Source organism: Gavialis gangeticus, unplaced genomic scaffold (assembly GCF_001723915.1).
Source record: "Gavialis gangeticus isolate Ggan-Ray unplaced genomic scaffold, GavGan_comp1, whole genome shotgun sequence".
NCBI classification, from domain to species: Eukaryota; Metazoa; Chordata; order Crocodylia; family Gavialidae; genus Gavialis; species Gavialis gangeticus.
In genome coordinates this window covers 15,957,486-15,972,533 of record NW_017729008.1, presented here as the reverse complement: position 1 = coordinate 15,972,533, position 15,048 = coordinate 15,957,486, and the positions used below count along the sequence as shown (strand labels likewise).

General features: G+C 40.2%; 1 protein-coding gene across 6 annotated transcripts in view; it reads left to right on the top strand.

The window, feature by feature from the left end:
• KMT2E (lysine methyltransferase 2E) overlaps window positions 1–15,048 on the top strand; it is a 112,974-nt gene that overhangs the window by 26,057 nt on the left and 71,869 nt on the right. For all 6 annotated transcript variants that reach the window (XM_019509437.1, XM_019509436.1, XM_019509435.1 and 3 more), the window contains 3 exons: window positions 10,848–10,962; window positions 11,854–12,083; window positions 14,292–14,372. In XM_019509437.1, the coding sequence (XP_019364982.1) occupies window positions 10,848–10,962; window positions 11,854–12,083; window positions 14,292–14,372 (426 nt within the window). The remainder of the gene's footprint in view (window positions 1–10,847; window positions 10,963–11,853; window positions 12,084–14,291; window positions 14,373–15,048) is intronic.

Below are 15,048 nucleotides of genomic sequence, written 5' to 3'. Positions count from 1 at the left end.
ACCACTGCCAGCCCAGGCTTTAAGCAGCTGCTGCCAGCCACGGAGCCCAGGCTGTTCCCAACAGGTGGGTGGGAGGCTGCAATCCATGCTGCAAGCATACTGGGCTCTATGGGCTGGGTGCAGCTAGGAGGCTGCAAACAGCTGCTCTGGGCTTCGGCATGTCAGCACTCCAGCACCTTCCAAGGTAGTCATTGTGGCTTTTTGGCACTCCAACCAAAAAACATTGCCTACCCCTGAGTAGCATATACATATTGGCCATGATTTAAAGAAAATGGAATGGTTCAGTACCTTTTGGTCATCAGATCATTTATTTGTGAAAATTTGTTTATGGAAAACATAGTTAAAATCCAGTAAGAGACTTAAGATTTGGACTTAAACCTGTTTTATCTCCTTTGCTTTTGAAAGAGTTTACTTTTTTAAAACTTCTTGGTAGAATCTGTTGGAGACAGTGAAATATAGAATGTTCGTAATCTCTTCTTTAGTCTTTTTTCCCCACCCTATTTAACTCCTGAACAAATATTCAAGTTTTCATATGTTTGGATAGTATTAAGAATATATTTGCATGGTTTAAATGTTAGAACAGTAAACTAGACCTTGTTTTCACATCTCATTTTTCTATACTAGAGGTCTCCTTTTACAAAAAAACAACCAACCTTCATGAAGTAATAACTTTTTAATTTTAAGGTCACTGGGGGTCTCTTGTTTGATTTAGTTGAGACAGATCAAGTTACCTTTATAAACTTTTTATAAATGGCTTTTGTGTGAAGCCTTTTAGCATCACTCTTTAAATCAGGGGTGGGCAGTTATTTGGGTTGGAGGGCCACTTAAGGAGTTTTGGTGAGCTCTTACAAGAAGGGTGTGGGGGGGGAACTGATCCAGCCCATCCGCCTCGCACCCACTGCTGGCTAACCCTATCTGGGCCCATCTACCCTGCATCCACCACTGGGAGGCCAGACAGAATGGGTGGGCAGGGTCTCCTTGGAGACAGGCCCAGGACCCCCACAGGCAGGGTGCTCTCAGCCATGCGGATGGGGTGGGGCCATGGGTGGGTGGGGCCAGGATTGTGGGGCAGTGACAGCATGGGGCCAGGGCAGAGCTGTGATGCACTCCCTGTGTGTCCCTGCCCATGGAACTGGCATTCATTGCAGGGACGTGTGGGAAGCATATTGCCACTCTGCTCTGGGGACCCTGTTGCCGGGTGCAACTTCTTGCCTGCCCATGGTCCCATCCCATCTGCCCAGCCAAGTGTATCCTGCTCACAGGGGTCCCAGACCAGTGTCTATGGAGATCTTACCCACTCTGTGTGGCACCCCCAGCAATCTATCTGGGGTGCCTGGGCAGCAGGGCTTGGCCTGGCAGCAGTGGAGACACTGGCACTGGTAGCTGAGCAGAGTGAGCTGCCATTATGGGAGCTGCTGGGAAGCTGAGTCCAGGACCCCTGTGAGCAGGATAGGTTTGGCTGGGCAGATAGGATGGGACCATGGGCAGGGCCAGCCATACGCACCACGGCTCATGCCACAGCCCTGCTGTCTTGGTAGGGCCAAGGGGCCCACTGCAAACCAGATAGACTCTCTTGGTGGGCTGAATCCATCCCGCAGGCCGTATTTTGCCTGCTCCTCCTTTAAATAAAGGAGAATTCTTTTTCTTTCTTTTTTAAAGGGAGGCTTCTACTAGGTATCCAGAAAAGAAATGCTTTTCTGGTGCTGAACAAGTTCTAAGGAACTGAAGGTAACTTTACAGCTCTTTCTACTCTCCTACAGAAGTTCATCAATAGTGCCACCGACACCTACACAGTGTTTCATCACTAACTGCTGGTACAATTATGAACAAGGATTCTGGTTTTCTCTGATTAAAAAAAAAACAAAAAAACTCCAATTTTCAGATTAAAAAAAGTAACCCAAAATCCACATTTTTCTGTGATTAAACTGAAACGCTGCTATAGATAGATCTATCTTAGTGGTGTTTCATTTTAACCACAGAAAAATGTGGATTTTGAGTTACTACTTTTAATCCAAAAATTGGGGAGTTATTTTTTTTATCAGAGAAAATCAGGATCCCTGATTATGGAGCTCGGGGCTGGAAAAGTTGAAGGACAAGATTGTAAACTGTTTGTCAGTTGCTTTCTAGGACACCTCAGATAACTTAAAACCTGCTAGTGTTTGTGAAAATGCTGTTGGCTCTAAATTTGCCAGTGATTACACTTGAAGAAAGTTACTCAAGAAAAAGTGGAAGAAAGTCTTCCCCATCTGAGAAGACTTAACAAAAATTAGGCAGTAGCATCTTTCAGCAGATTTCCCTCCTATAAAGGTAGTACGTGTACTCTGGGTGAAACAAATCTGAGAGCCACTTAGATCTGGCTTGCAGTTGTTGATCTCTTGATTGAGTCATCAGATGAACAATTCATGGATGAAAGAAGTCATGAAGAGCTCTGCTTCAAGACTAGATGGCCCAGTGGGCCCACATGGTTGAGGCCCTCCAGTCAGTGGCTAGCATAGGCATGACGTGGCCAGAACCATGTCTGGTGCCTGCCTTTGATTCTCTAGCCTGAATGACTGGTATCCATTTGCAGCTGGATTGGTGGCCATATCAAAGTCTGAATTTAACTTCTGGTGCTCTAGCAATTACAGCTTTACAGCTTTACCATCTCATCCTTTACACAAGGGGGGGAAAGCTTTAAATGTAGAGGAAAAAAAGGAAAAAGCCAACAGTTTCATTTAGTTGTCTTGAATCATTCTGGGGGAAATCGTGTGTGGGCTAAAAACTAAGTTGTTTTATTTCAATATATGACCGGTGGGGGTGGGAGGGAGAGAGGGGGAGGAATAAAGCATAATTGCCACATGAATTTACTGTGATATAAGAATCCCTGGTGATGTCAGCCTAAAATTTCCCATCTCTGTTTTTTCAGAGACTGACATGTCAGATGGAGACGGTAGAGGGTCCAGAGGCAGGCAACAAAAATGATAAAGGGTTTGAAAAACAAGCCATATGAGGTGATGTTGAAGGAAATAGGTATGCTCAGCATGCAGAAAAGGTGCTTAAGAGAGGGCATGACAGGAGTCTTCAAATATGTGAAGGGCCGCCATAAAAAAGATAGGGAACACCTTTTCTATCCTGCTGCAGGATGCAACTATTGACTTAGTTCCAGCAGCAAAATGTAGATATTGGATATTAGGTGTGGGGGTAAGAGGGAACTTCTTCAGTTAAAAATGTGAGAAAGTGGGCTAAACTGACTAAGGAAACTGTGGGATCTCTATCATTGGTGATGTTCCTTGGAAGCATTAGGTGTTGGCTGCAGCTGAAGCTGGGGGTTTTGACTGGGGAGTGCTAGTGTTCCTGCTGGAACTTAAACCTGAAGATTCCTGGCTAGAGGGTTTGTCCCTTTGCTCAGTGTCAAACTGATAGCTCCATTTGGAGTCAAGAAAGAATTTTGCCCCATGGTCAGATTGATCTAACCATAGGATTTTGCATTCCTCTAGCAGGAAGTGTGGTCCTCTTCCTTGGATTTCTTGAACATATTTTAATTCTTGTAGCAGCAGGATGCTAGCTGCAGTTGTATTTTTGTTTTGCCTGTGGCAGGTTAGGATGCTATCTATTCTTTTCAGTTGTGTGGCAGGGTTAACTCTGTAGTTTTAGTAATAGGTTAGACAAGGATTTGTATGGGGTGGTTTGAATAGAGATGATCCTGCCTCAAGCAGCAGGCTGGACTAGATGACCTTCAGAGATCCCTTTCAGCACTACTTTTCTGTGATTTCAGTAACCAGCAAAGAACCTTACTAAATGCACCTTTCCAATGAGGGGTGAGTCGGACCAATTTCCCATGATAGTGATTTGGTTTCGTGTTCTAAGATGCTGTGTGTGGAAAAACAATGTGAAAATAGCACACCCGGTAAAAGGAGAATAAGGCATTGATAAAGGAGACATGGAAATATCCAAGCAGAGGGCTGAAGCAACAAAAAAGGAAGAATGATGTAATTAGATACTAGAACAGCACACATGAAGCCACATATATAAATTAGCTTCAAAGTAAAGAATGGGGGGAAAATGTTTTGGGTTTGTTTGTTTGTTTTTTCAGCAGGGGAAAAAAGTGAAAATAAGAATTTTCTTCAGTACTTATACCTTAGTGTTCAGTTGAGTATTTCCTTATGGTAGCACATTACTACAGGGTTGTCTTTCATCTTTTGCATCTCTGGGATCATGGGAGACTAGGTCAGACAGGAATTTTAACCTATAGGAAAGAATAAGGCATTAGCTCTCCAAACTACCAACTTCCTTGAAGCTATGCTCCCCAATAGGGACATATAGTAGTTCATTGTTTAGCTGTTGCAAACATCTGTGGCAAACTTTCCATGAATGTTGCTTCCTTTACCCCCACTTTGCTATGAAATTAACTAAAATACACTGGAAATACACACTTGAAAATCCAGGTTATTATTTAAGACTAAATAAATAAAATCCTAACTAACTACTGCAAATGGTGTTGGCTTACAGATATGTCTGTGCTGCATACTAGCCTGTTGTAGAAATATCCAACTTGCTTCAGGTGCTGGAAGAAGTATTGCTGCAGTATTATGGAGGTCTGCAGAGGCTAACTTACCCTAAGAAGCAGTTTATAGTGAGCTATACTTCAGGTCTTAAGTCAGAACTGATCACCTAGGAATAGGAATTGATCACCAACCAATAATTTTCTCAAAATGATTCAGCCCATAAATACTAACTGTCTTATACTTCATATTAAATATAGCATAAAACAAAACTATTTCTTACCTGGTTTGAACTTCTGCTAAACCCTGATCATGTACTGTAGTTTTAAAAAGTCCATACATAATCTATCAAACTGCTGTACATAGTGCAGGAAAATATATACAACTATTTCCAGAATAGACATTTAGTCTTTCAGAGCTGACCACTGTCTTTGTCTGTTGCAGGGGGAATGACAACTTTTTTTTTCCAGGATGCCAGTAAAAGTCAGTAAAATTCACTCATTCAAGGAAGTAAAAACACTGGAAGTATGGGTAGGAAAAAGTCTTAATTGAGCTTTCAGGGTGTACAAATTCCTTAGCAGAATAACCTTGTCACTATACTGATGCAACTTGTGAGTTTCTTTGCATCTTTTCTCTTATTCTGTTGTATGCAAAACCTAAGCTCAGTTCCTAAAGTTGCACACCTGCTGGACTTGCTTGTAAGTCAACAGACAATTTCATGATGTGAAGGCCTAAGAGATAGAAGGATTGGGCCCTAAAATTATGGGCTTTTTGGATTATGGAACATAACGCTACCTCCTGAATAGTACCTGACATACTATAGATGCTACAAAATGATTAAATAAAAGTGGCATATTGTATTTGAACTTCTAGACTTTTGCCTTCAGAAACAAAAGTACACAAGTTCTGGAAGGTCCATTTATTGGTAAATGCATTTGTGGCTTCTTTTTTTTATGAGGGGGAAGTGTTCTGGCCCTCAGAGGTTTGACTCTGGTAGTGAAATCAAAGCATTTGCTCGCTCTTTTTTGTATAATTACTGACTTTTCAAACAATATGATATATGGGCAAGGGAAGCATATTGGGGTAGAATTGTAAATGACAATTTTTTAGTTGTCTGAGTTGTGATTTATTTTTTGACACTTAAGAGAAGGTAGTCATTATGTCCCACACCCATAGCCCCATGTGCTTGGACAATTCCATATGCAGGCAGGGTGGAAAGTCCCGGAAGCAAAATGATAGAGGGGATGGAATTTAAACCTGCATCTCTGAGGTCCCATCACATCACACGTCTGGCCCCTCTCCGGCACTCCTTTTGAAGCTGAGTGTCTGCTCCTTGTATTTAGTAGCCATTGGTTAAAATGGATGGGTTTGGGGGTCTGCCTCCCTAGGAGCAAAGCTTCAGGCTAGAATGTAGGGTTTGTTCCTTTCCAGAGCATCAGCTACCACACTAAGCTTCCAGGCCTCACATAATCTCCTTGGGTTTTCCCAGGGGCCCAGCTTCAACAGGAATGCTGAAAGAAAGGGTAGGTAATGTATGACTTGTAGTGTGGTGGTTAGCGTGTTGTGTTAGGAAGCCAGCAAAATGCAGGTTCAAATCTTCTGGGTTAAAAGGTTTGAGGGAAGCTGGAACTTTATAGTTTAGTTTGCAGCCTAATGTGCATGCTCAATTTGCACGTATAGTACATATGTCCATGTATGCACTGACACTGCGGAAACAAAGTAGCTGTCTGTGAAAAATACTAAAAATGTCATTTAGGCAATTAAAAACACTTGTCACTTAGATGACCACAAGGAAATAAAATGTCATCCATGGTGTTTCACATTTGAACCAGAGACATGGATCAGAATATATATGTTGGAAGCTATTTAATGCATTGGTTTTGATGAGCACCTGTTAACAGCTGGAAGTTGTATTTTTATTAATGTTTTTTAGGTAGTTAAAGACTTTCAGCAGCAAAACCTGACCAACTGTTGACAGTGACTTGGTGCAGAGTCCCTTGGATTGACTGGATGTGTTCAAGTCAGCAGGCCTGGATGAGCTGCATCCGAGAATACTGAAGGAATTTGCCGGTGTCATAGCAGAACCACTGGCACGGCTGTTTGAGTGCTCGTGGTGCTTGGGTCAGGTCCCAGAGGACTGGAAAAGGGCCAGTGTGGTCCCTATTTTCAAGAAGGGGAGGAAGGAGGGTCCGAGTAATTATAGGCCAGGCAGTCTCACCTCCATCTTCGGAAAGGTCTTTGAAAAGGTTATAAAAGATCATATTTGTGGGAGTCCAGTGAGAAAAATAATGCAGCAGGGAAGCCAACATGGATTTGTAGCAGGTAGATCATGCCTGACCAATCTGGTTTCATTTTATGACAGGGTCACAAAGTACTTAGATGCAGGAGTAGAGGTAGATGTTGTTTTCTTGGATTTTAGCAAGGCCTTTGATACAGTATCTCATTCCATTCTGATAAATTCAGAGGCTGAGACATAAATGTTTACATGGTCCGGTGGGTGGCAAATTGGATTAGCGGTCACACCCACAGAGTGGTAATAGATGGGCTGGTATTGACCTGGAAGGATGCAGGTAGCGGGGTCCCAGAGGGTTCAGTCCTTGGACCTATGCTCTTCAATATCTTCATCAGTGACTTGGATGTGTGTGTGAAGTGTACTCTAAGTTTGCAGATGATACTTAATTGTGGGGTGAAGTGTACACTCCAGAGGGTAGGGAACGATTGCAGGCAGACCTGGATAGGTTAGAAAAGTGGGCACTACATAATAGGATGCACTACAACAAGGAGAAATGCAGAATGCTGCACCTAGGGTGCAAAAATATCCAGCACACCTACTGGCTGGGAAGTGACCCTCAGCTGCACAGAAGCAGAAAGGGATCTTGAAGTCATAGTGGACTCCAAGATGAACGTGAGTCGTCAGCATGACAAAATCATCAGCAACGCTAACCGCACTTCATCATGCATCAACAGATGCATGACAGATAGATCCAAGGAGGTGATACTTCCCCTCTGTGTGGTATTGGTCAGACCGCAGTTGGAATACTGCATCCAGTTTTGGGTGCTGTACTTCAAGAAGGATGTTGATAGACTTGAGGGGGTCCAGAGGAGCACCACTCACATGGTTAGGGGCTTACAAGACAAGCCCTATGAGGAGAGACGGAGGGACCTGGATCTCTTCAGCCTCCGCAAGAGAGGGCTGAGAGATGATCTTGTGGCCACCTACAAATTCATTAGGGGGATGCAGCAAGGGATCGGAGATGCTGTGTTCACCGGGGCACCTCTTGGGGTGACAAGCAGCAATGGTTACAGACTGACAGAGGGCAAGTTTAGGTTAGATATCAGGTAGAACTTCTTCATGGTAAAGGTAGCCAAAATTTGGAATGGGCTTTTTCTGATTTTAATGGCAGCTCTTTTTCTGGCTTTAATTGTAGCTATCTCTGTGTTTGGAAAAGATTTGCACTTTTCCCCTCCTCACTCTCTTTAGCTTTGTGCCCTGAGTTTGGATTATTAATATAAAACTGGGTGTTTGATAATACTTGGATTTCTTTATTTTTAAGTAAGATGCGTTTTTCTTTTGGTAATTCTCTTTTACAGAAAACAGCCATGTGTATAATCACTTCTCAGGAGAATTGCCTTGAGGGGACCAAGCTTATTGAACTGGGCCACAGAGCACTACACTGTAGCCAGTGCCTCACATGCAGTTCGGTTTATTGACAGCCTTGAAGAGGCACTCTAAATCCTTTACAGCGTCACCTTAATCTTGGAATCCATTTGAGACTGTGAATGTCTCAAATTTGAGAAATTTGAGAATGTGTAGGCTGCCACCCTCAGGATATATTTTGTAAGAACATGTAATCTTGGTGACTCGGCTTTCAAAAGATTATGCACCAGTTGGGTAGAATTTTCTTGAGTTCTCTCTTATTTAAGGACTTGATATTTCTATGTGTGTTTTGTTACAAAGGTGAAAGACTGCACTTTTTTTATTTATTTATTTTTTCAGGTTTTTCTGCTCCAGTGGGCCATCAGATCAGTGGTTTCCAAACTCTGAGATTGTGCACAATCAATTTAAAATTATACAACTTTAAGTACCACCAGCAACATTTTGTCATATAAAGTAATTATAATAAATCTGTTAACGTGTACCACTGACCAGTTGTCTGTGTACCACAGATTGGGAACCACTGCATTAGGCCAAGACGTCCTTCAGATACTAGGGAAAAAATAAGTATGAACCAGATAATCCTAAGAAAAATTGCCAATTTAGTGAATGCCAGAATAGCCATGCTGCTACATTTCACTATCAAACATTATTATAAGTAACACATCAGAAATAACTGATGGCAATGCAGTTTTGAATGAGAAAGGAAGAGGTTGCTTTATGTGTGGCTTTAAGTTTTGGAAATTTAGCTGAACAATGCTGGGTGGATATTCAACATCTGTTGCATTAAAATTTTGAGAATTTAGATCCTGGGATCAGATGGTATGGAGAATTAAAATTGATCATCCTTCCTTGGTGGGAAGGATGCTCTCAAAACTTGCTTCTGTTTAATGAATCATTGTATACAAAAATTTGAGAAGCATTTCTGACCCTTTTGGCTTGTTGAGCAGGTTCCTTGCACTCTCTTATCACAGGTTATATTTATTAGTTTTTGACATGTTTCACACCACCATTTATTCAGAAGCAAGACTTGCTCTCTAACAAAATTCTGGTACAATAAAGGAAATACAGTATTCCCCTTTTCAGGATAACAGAAGTTTTGAAAGAATTCTCTGTGTGTAGTTTCAGATACTAAGTGGTTTGGGGTAAACTTGATGCTGTAGACTGGATAAAAAAGATAACCCTGCACTAAAGGTTTTAACCTCCTTAAAAAAGGCCAAAACAACTATCTAGCATGAAGCAAAAATGTAAACTAGCTTTGTAACTCCAGTCTTGTAGATCACTCCACTTTGAAGGATTTATTTTGTAGCTGAGAGAGAGAACCCTATTGGCTGATGGGTTAAAATAATGTAAATTTAATTAAAAATAATTATGCAAGTCTTTAATCTTCATTTATCCAGATGATCTCTACTGACTGTTTTGGTTGTTCATTTGTCCTTTGTAATTGTTTTCCTGCTAAGGTAAATCTGCTCACATAAAGAGAAAGTGAGTAAGTAGGTTAAATACACATGGAGTAGAGAGTTTTTTCAAAGAAACCAAGTTGAATAATATTTCTGTCACCTCTATATTTTATTCTCTAAATCCTGGTTAATAGTTTTTTCTTTAAAACAGAAGTTGACAACTGAAATCATGTGTCCCTTTAACTACACGAGCTTCATTTTAAAGTCTTTTCTTTCTCTTTTTTTCATGGTTCAAGGCAAAAAATGTCTATGAAACCTTTTGTGGCCCTGCAGTGATTTGCCATCATGTAAAAGTTTCATTCTGAGCTACAGTCTGGTTTGAAATGTGTCCAAATGGCGTAGTCCTGCCATGAATTGGGGGAAAACAAGTATTACTGTTACTACTACGAAAATGTAATTTGGTGGTTAATTCCAAAAGGGGAGCCAGGAAAAATTATACTCAAGGTACATCTGTAATGACTGTTAAGAGAGAGGCAATAGAATATCTTGTTTCTTGTCCTTTTCACAAATTTATTTCCCCACCTTTATGTATTTTTCTTTCCTCACACTGTCATCTTTTTTTTTCTTCATTTGAACATGATGGGTTCCACCTCTTGATTTACTATGAGACTTTCTTCTTTTTGTCCCCCACCAAAACCAGATAGCTGAGGGTAGCGAGTCTGGAGGAATATAATGGCACCACACCAATTCCACCACTAGATGTCATTGTGGAACATATTAAAGTTGCAGGTAGTGTTGTGAAGACCATCTTGACAGATGCCTGCAATTCTGTTGATATTGCTTCTTGTTACTTCTGTCATCATTAATGTTGCTAGTATACTACTAGCAACTTGGTGTGGAATGTAACCTGATGGTAATCATGCTGTGCAAAGTCAGAATTAGGAATACCACGTGGAAAAAGAGTGGGAACTGCTGGTTTAGGGTATTTAAATTGCTCCAGTATTGACTTTGTATTATAGACCTATAATAAGATTTTGTACCTCAGAAGATCCATGCATGGGAAGTATTTCATACTTTCTTGGTGATACAGATCTTAAACTTCTTTTTGGGTCCACTTGATTTCATTTATTTACTTGATTTATATGCTGCCCGTCCCAATAGCGGCTCAGAGTGGCTTAGGATCGGAGAATGAAAATAGGTCTTCTTTCAGGAAAGGCATATACATATTTAGTTGTGATATGAATAATAGAAGAAAGAGCAAATGTATGTGAAATATTCTTGAGTGTAATGATAATATATCTTGCTTTTCAGACCAGAATCTGTAGAAGCTAGCCCAGTGGTAGTTGAAAAATCAAACAGTTACCCACACCAGTTTTATACCAGCAGCTCTCATCATTCACACAGTTACATTGGTTTGCCTTATGCGGTAAGTTCATACCTTGTTTAAAAGCCTATCTCTTTTAAATCAGTTACCTTTGAGACAAACCTTGTATTGTGTGTAGGCTGGAATACTATGAAGGGGGGGTGTTGTTTGAAAACCAAATATACAAAATGGGAGTTTTAAGAAAGGCCTATTTAAGTACTCAATTCTAGTTGCAGGGGTGGTATGGATTCTGTCTTCTGTCAGTAAATACTGTTTTCTCTCTGGTCTTTAAACTTTACCATTTTTTAATTATTTGGCTAAAATTGGCTTCTTAGCAAGTATGTATGTTTGTAACAAAAATAATACCAAAATGGTTTTGGAAATGTACCACAGTAGTATTATTATAGCTGTATAAAAAGATAAATAAGCATATTACAAATGGGGAAAAAGAGCAGTTGAAGTTATATGTGCTAACTATAAATGCCTAGGGGTAACTGCTTTAAATTTCACAAGTTCAGTAGAATCAATTAGATAGGTGCCTATATGATTTTAGAAAAATAAGTTTAGGATCCTGTTCTTAAAATTCTATGTAGGCTATGAAACCATGTATCAGAGAAGTGGGAATGGGGCATGAGGGGCATTTAAAGAATTCAGGTTAGAGGCTTATCTAAACCTAATGGCCTATCCAGTTAGTATAGTTAAGATAATTTCTAAAGCTGACAAGACATAAGAGACTGATGCATGTAGCCATCTTCAGCTCTCCAGTCTGGAAGACCCAAGTACTGATTTTTATCTGGGTCAGGTTAGAACAACTTTCTGCAGAAGTCAGCAGTGGGATTCATACTCTTACTACTTAACTTCTCAGAAGTCTAAAGAGAGAAATTCTGCTTCATGTTTTAAAACCATGTCAAAATAACAGGTTTTTTTAATGGGGTTTTTCAAAAAATCATCCAGGACCATAACTATGGTGCTCGTCCTCCTCCAACGCCTCCAGCATCTCCTCCTCCATCCGTTCTTATTAGCAAGAATGAAGTAGGCATATTTACCACTCCCAATTTTGATGAAACTTCCAGTGCTACTACCATCAGTACGTCAGAGGATGGAAGCTATGGAACTGATATTACCAGGTGCATTTGTGGCTTTACCCATGATGATGGATACATGATCTGTTGTGACAAATGCAGGTAAAATTAATTCAAATGTTAAAGATTTATATATTTGCATATTAAGGTTTTAGACTGCAGGAATAAGCTGTTCTAAAATGACTAGTTATCGTTTTAGCTCGTGCAAATTTTTTAAGTTGAGAAACTCCAGCATCAAAACAGATTCTTGCAAATCCATGACTGGCTTAACAGAAGGGATGGCAGATTCAATCAGGAAAGGATGTCACACTGTTCCTAACTCCACATATATTTCTGTTCACTCCTTTATTAGATTCTCTCACGTGCTACCTTTTTATCAGAAAGATATCTCTTCTGCTGTTTTCCCACTACTTCCTTTAATTGTGGAATAAGAATATGTGGCAATTGGTTCCTAACATGGGTACACCAAGTAGTAACATATACTTTACACCAGGGATTCCCAACCCCTGGGTCATGGCCAGGCGCTGGGCTGCAAAGGAGGGCTGGCTGCCAGACCAGAAGTGACCCACAGACCGGCAAACCATGGACTGGAAGTGACTGGCATACTGCAAACTGGCAGCCAACCCTTTTTTATACTGAGCATAAAAAAGGATTGGTTACCTGCCTGCAGTATGCCGGTCACTGCTGGTCTGCAGTTTGCTGATCTGTGGTTTGCTGGTCCTCAGCCTAAACAGGTTAGGAACCCTTGCTTTAGACTAATAAGCCTTAGTCTCAAACTACTCCAAGACCGTTTCAGGCTGGACATAAGGAAGAACTTCTTTACAGTCTGAGCCCCCAAGGCCTGGAACAGACTGCTGCCAAAGGTGGTGCAAGCACCTACTCTGGATTCCTTTAAGAGTCAATTGGATGTTTATCCTTCTGGGATCCTGTGACCCCAGCTGACTTCCTGCCCCTGGGGCAGGGGGCTGAACTCGATCTTCCGAGGTCCCTTCCAGCCCTAATGTCAATGAAATCTGCGAAGCTACACAGCTCAATAAAATAAATTTAGAGGAAGTAATTTGGGATAAAGAGAATCCCAATACTTAGAGCAAAATTATACCCTTACATTAAACACCAGATTTATATAAATAGTCTTTACCACTCTCTCTCCCTGCTTCCTCCCCTCCTCCCCACCAGGTACTTTTCATCTGTAAAGGGTTTAGACATTTTAGTGCAAATCTAATTTATAGCAGAAATGGTGGCCCAAGATTTGGAAAGAAAAGTTAAACAGTTGAGCTTTTAAATCCTTGTTCAGATGTGCTTGATCTTGCCTAAGGTCAGTAGGGGCTTAGCACCATATACAGAAATAAAGCAGAGAGTAGTTTGAACTACAAGAGGAGAAAAGGGGCCTGGATAGCTTTTAGATTGCTGTTCTTGAATATCTTAGCCAGTTTTATCAACTGGGATAAATTTGCTACAGTAAAAACTACTGTTATAATAACACGAACATCATTACTAAGGACAGTTTTGCCTTGGTTTGGCTTCTTTTGGCTGTCTAAACTATCTTGGTTACATATTCAGTGACCATTGTTCTGTTGATAGTCCTTTATCCTGACAGAAAATCATATGATATGGTAAAGATTAAGTAATACATTCTGCTGTTAGTGGTGAGGCTCTATGCAGGTCGTTCTTGTTACGCGCTGATTTAATGTAATCCTTTGATTTAATCTAATCTATCCTTTGGTCTGGATAATGCACAAGATAAAGTAAAAGCAAAATATTGACTCAGCCTTAGTCTGTTGTGTTTTTCCTAGTTCTGAGTCTGGTAATATCTAGTTTTGCTGCATGGTATTTTTGTTGGTGGTGACCATTATAGGTAATGTTTCATAAGAAGAATGGTTTAAGGAATTTATAAGAAAATCATCCTGTGTAGTGAAACAACATTCATTTTGGTCTTTTAGTATATTGTAAAAACCACTGAAATGGGTTGGTCAGGCTTGCTAAGGATACTTGTCAGTTTTAACCCCATTGTAATCAACAATTCTCATTGCTCTGTATATTTTCAAAGTGTTGAAAGAACATTTTCTAGAGTAAAGGCATGTTAAGAAACAATCTTTGGGAAAGGAATTATGTAGGACTCAGTGGAACATGCACAGTGAAATATTGGGATAGTGGTTCATTGAAAGAAGTTTACATAGAAATTTAGGGAGAACAGCAGCCATATAAGTTGGTTTTGAATGAATATGTCCTGTGTATGTAATAGCGTAAACATTAAATACATTGATTTCAGAAGATGTTATATGTTTAATAACACGGTACATTTATTTTAAGCGTTTGGCAGCACATCGACTGCATGGGGATCGACAGGCAGCATATTCCTGATATATACTTGTGTGAGCGTTGTCAACCTAGGTAAGTAGTAGTTAGCTAATATATTTGTTCTCTGTCTAGAATTATAAATACTAGATAAAACGTAATACTTGGGGCACATTATATAATATGTGAAATTTGCCTTAATCAGGTGTTAAATTATTTTTAATATTAAAGTTTTACTGAAAAATCAAATGCAAAGTAGTAAGTAGATTTCTAGATTATAAAATAAATATGCCAGCCATACCAACTATGCAAATTCCCCAAGTACTGAGAAGAAAGATTGCAAAAGAATGGATGAATCTGTTGGACTACCTGGAAATAAAGTGAGTAATTAATAGTGTTTTGGAGTAGCTAAGCTATTTGGGCTCTTTTTATTATCGGATGCCACTGTAGAGGTTGCAGGGGGTAAATACTTTGTTTTGTGTAATAAGATAAAGCATAGTCAGAAAGTGAAAAGATGTGTTGAAACAATGAATTAATGAAAAAGCAATGAATAACGAAGATAGGATGGGATAGGCTGGTGGTTTTCAACCCTTTTAGATTCAAGGTACCACTCAGAAAATTCCAGCTGTTACTTCCTGTTGATTATTGAAAAATAGTAGAGCATTTCTTTTTGTTGCAAAGTCTTCAGAGTGATTTTACGGACCGTAACAGAGAAGGAGGAGGCAATGAGGCTGGGAAGGAAGATGGAAGGAATCCATGAGTGGGGATAAGT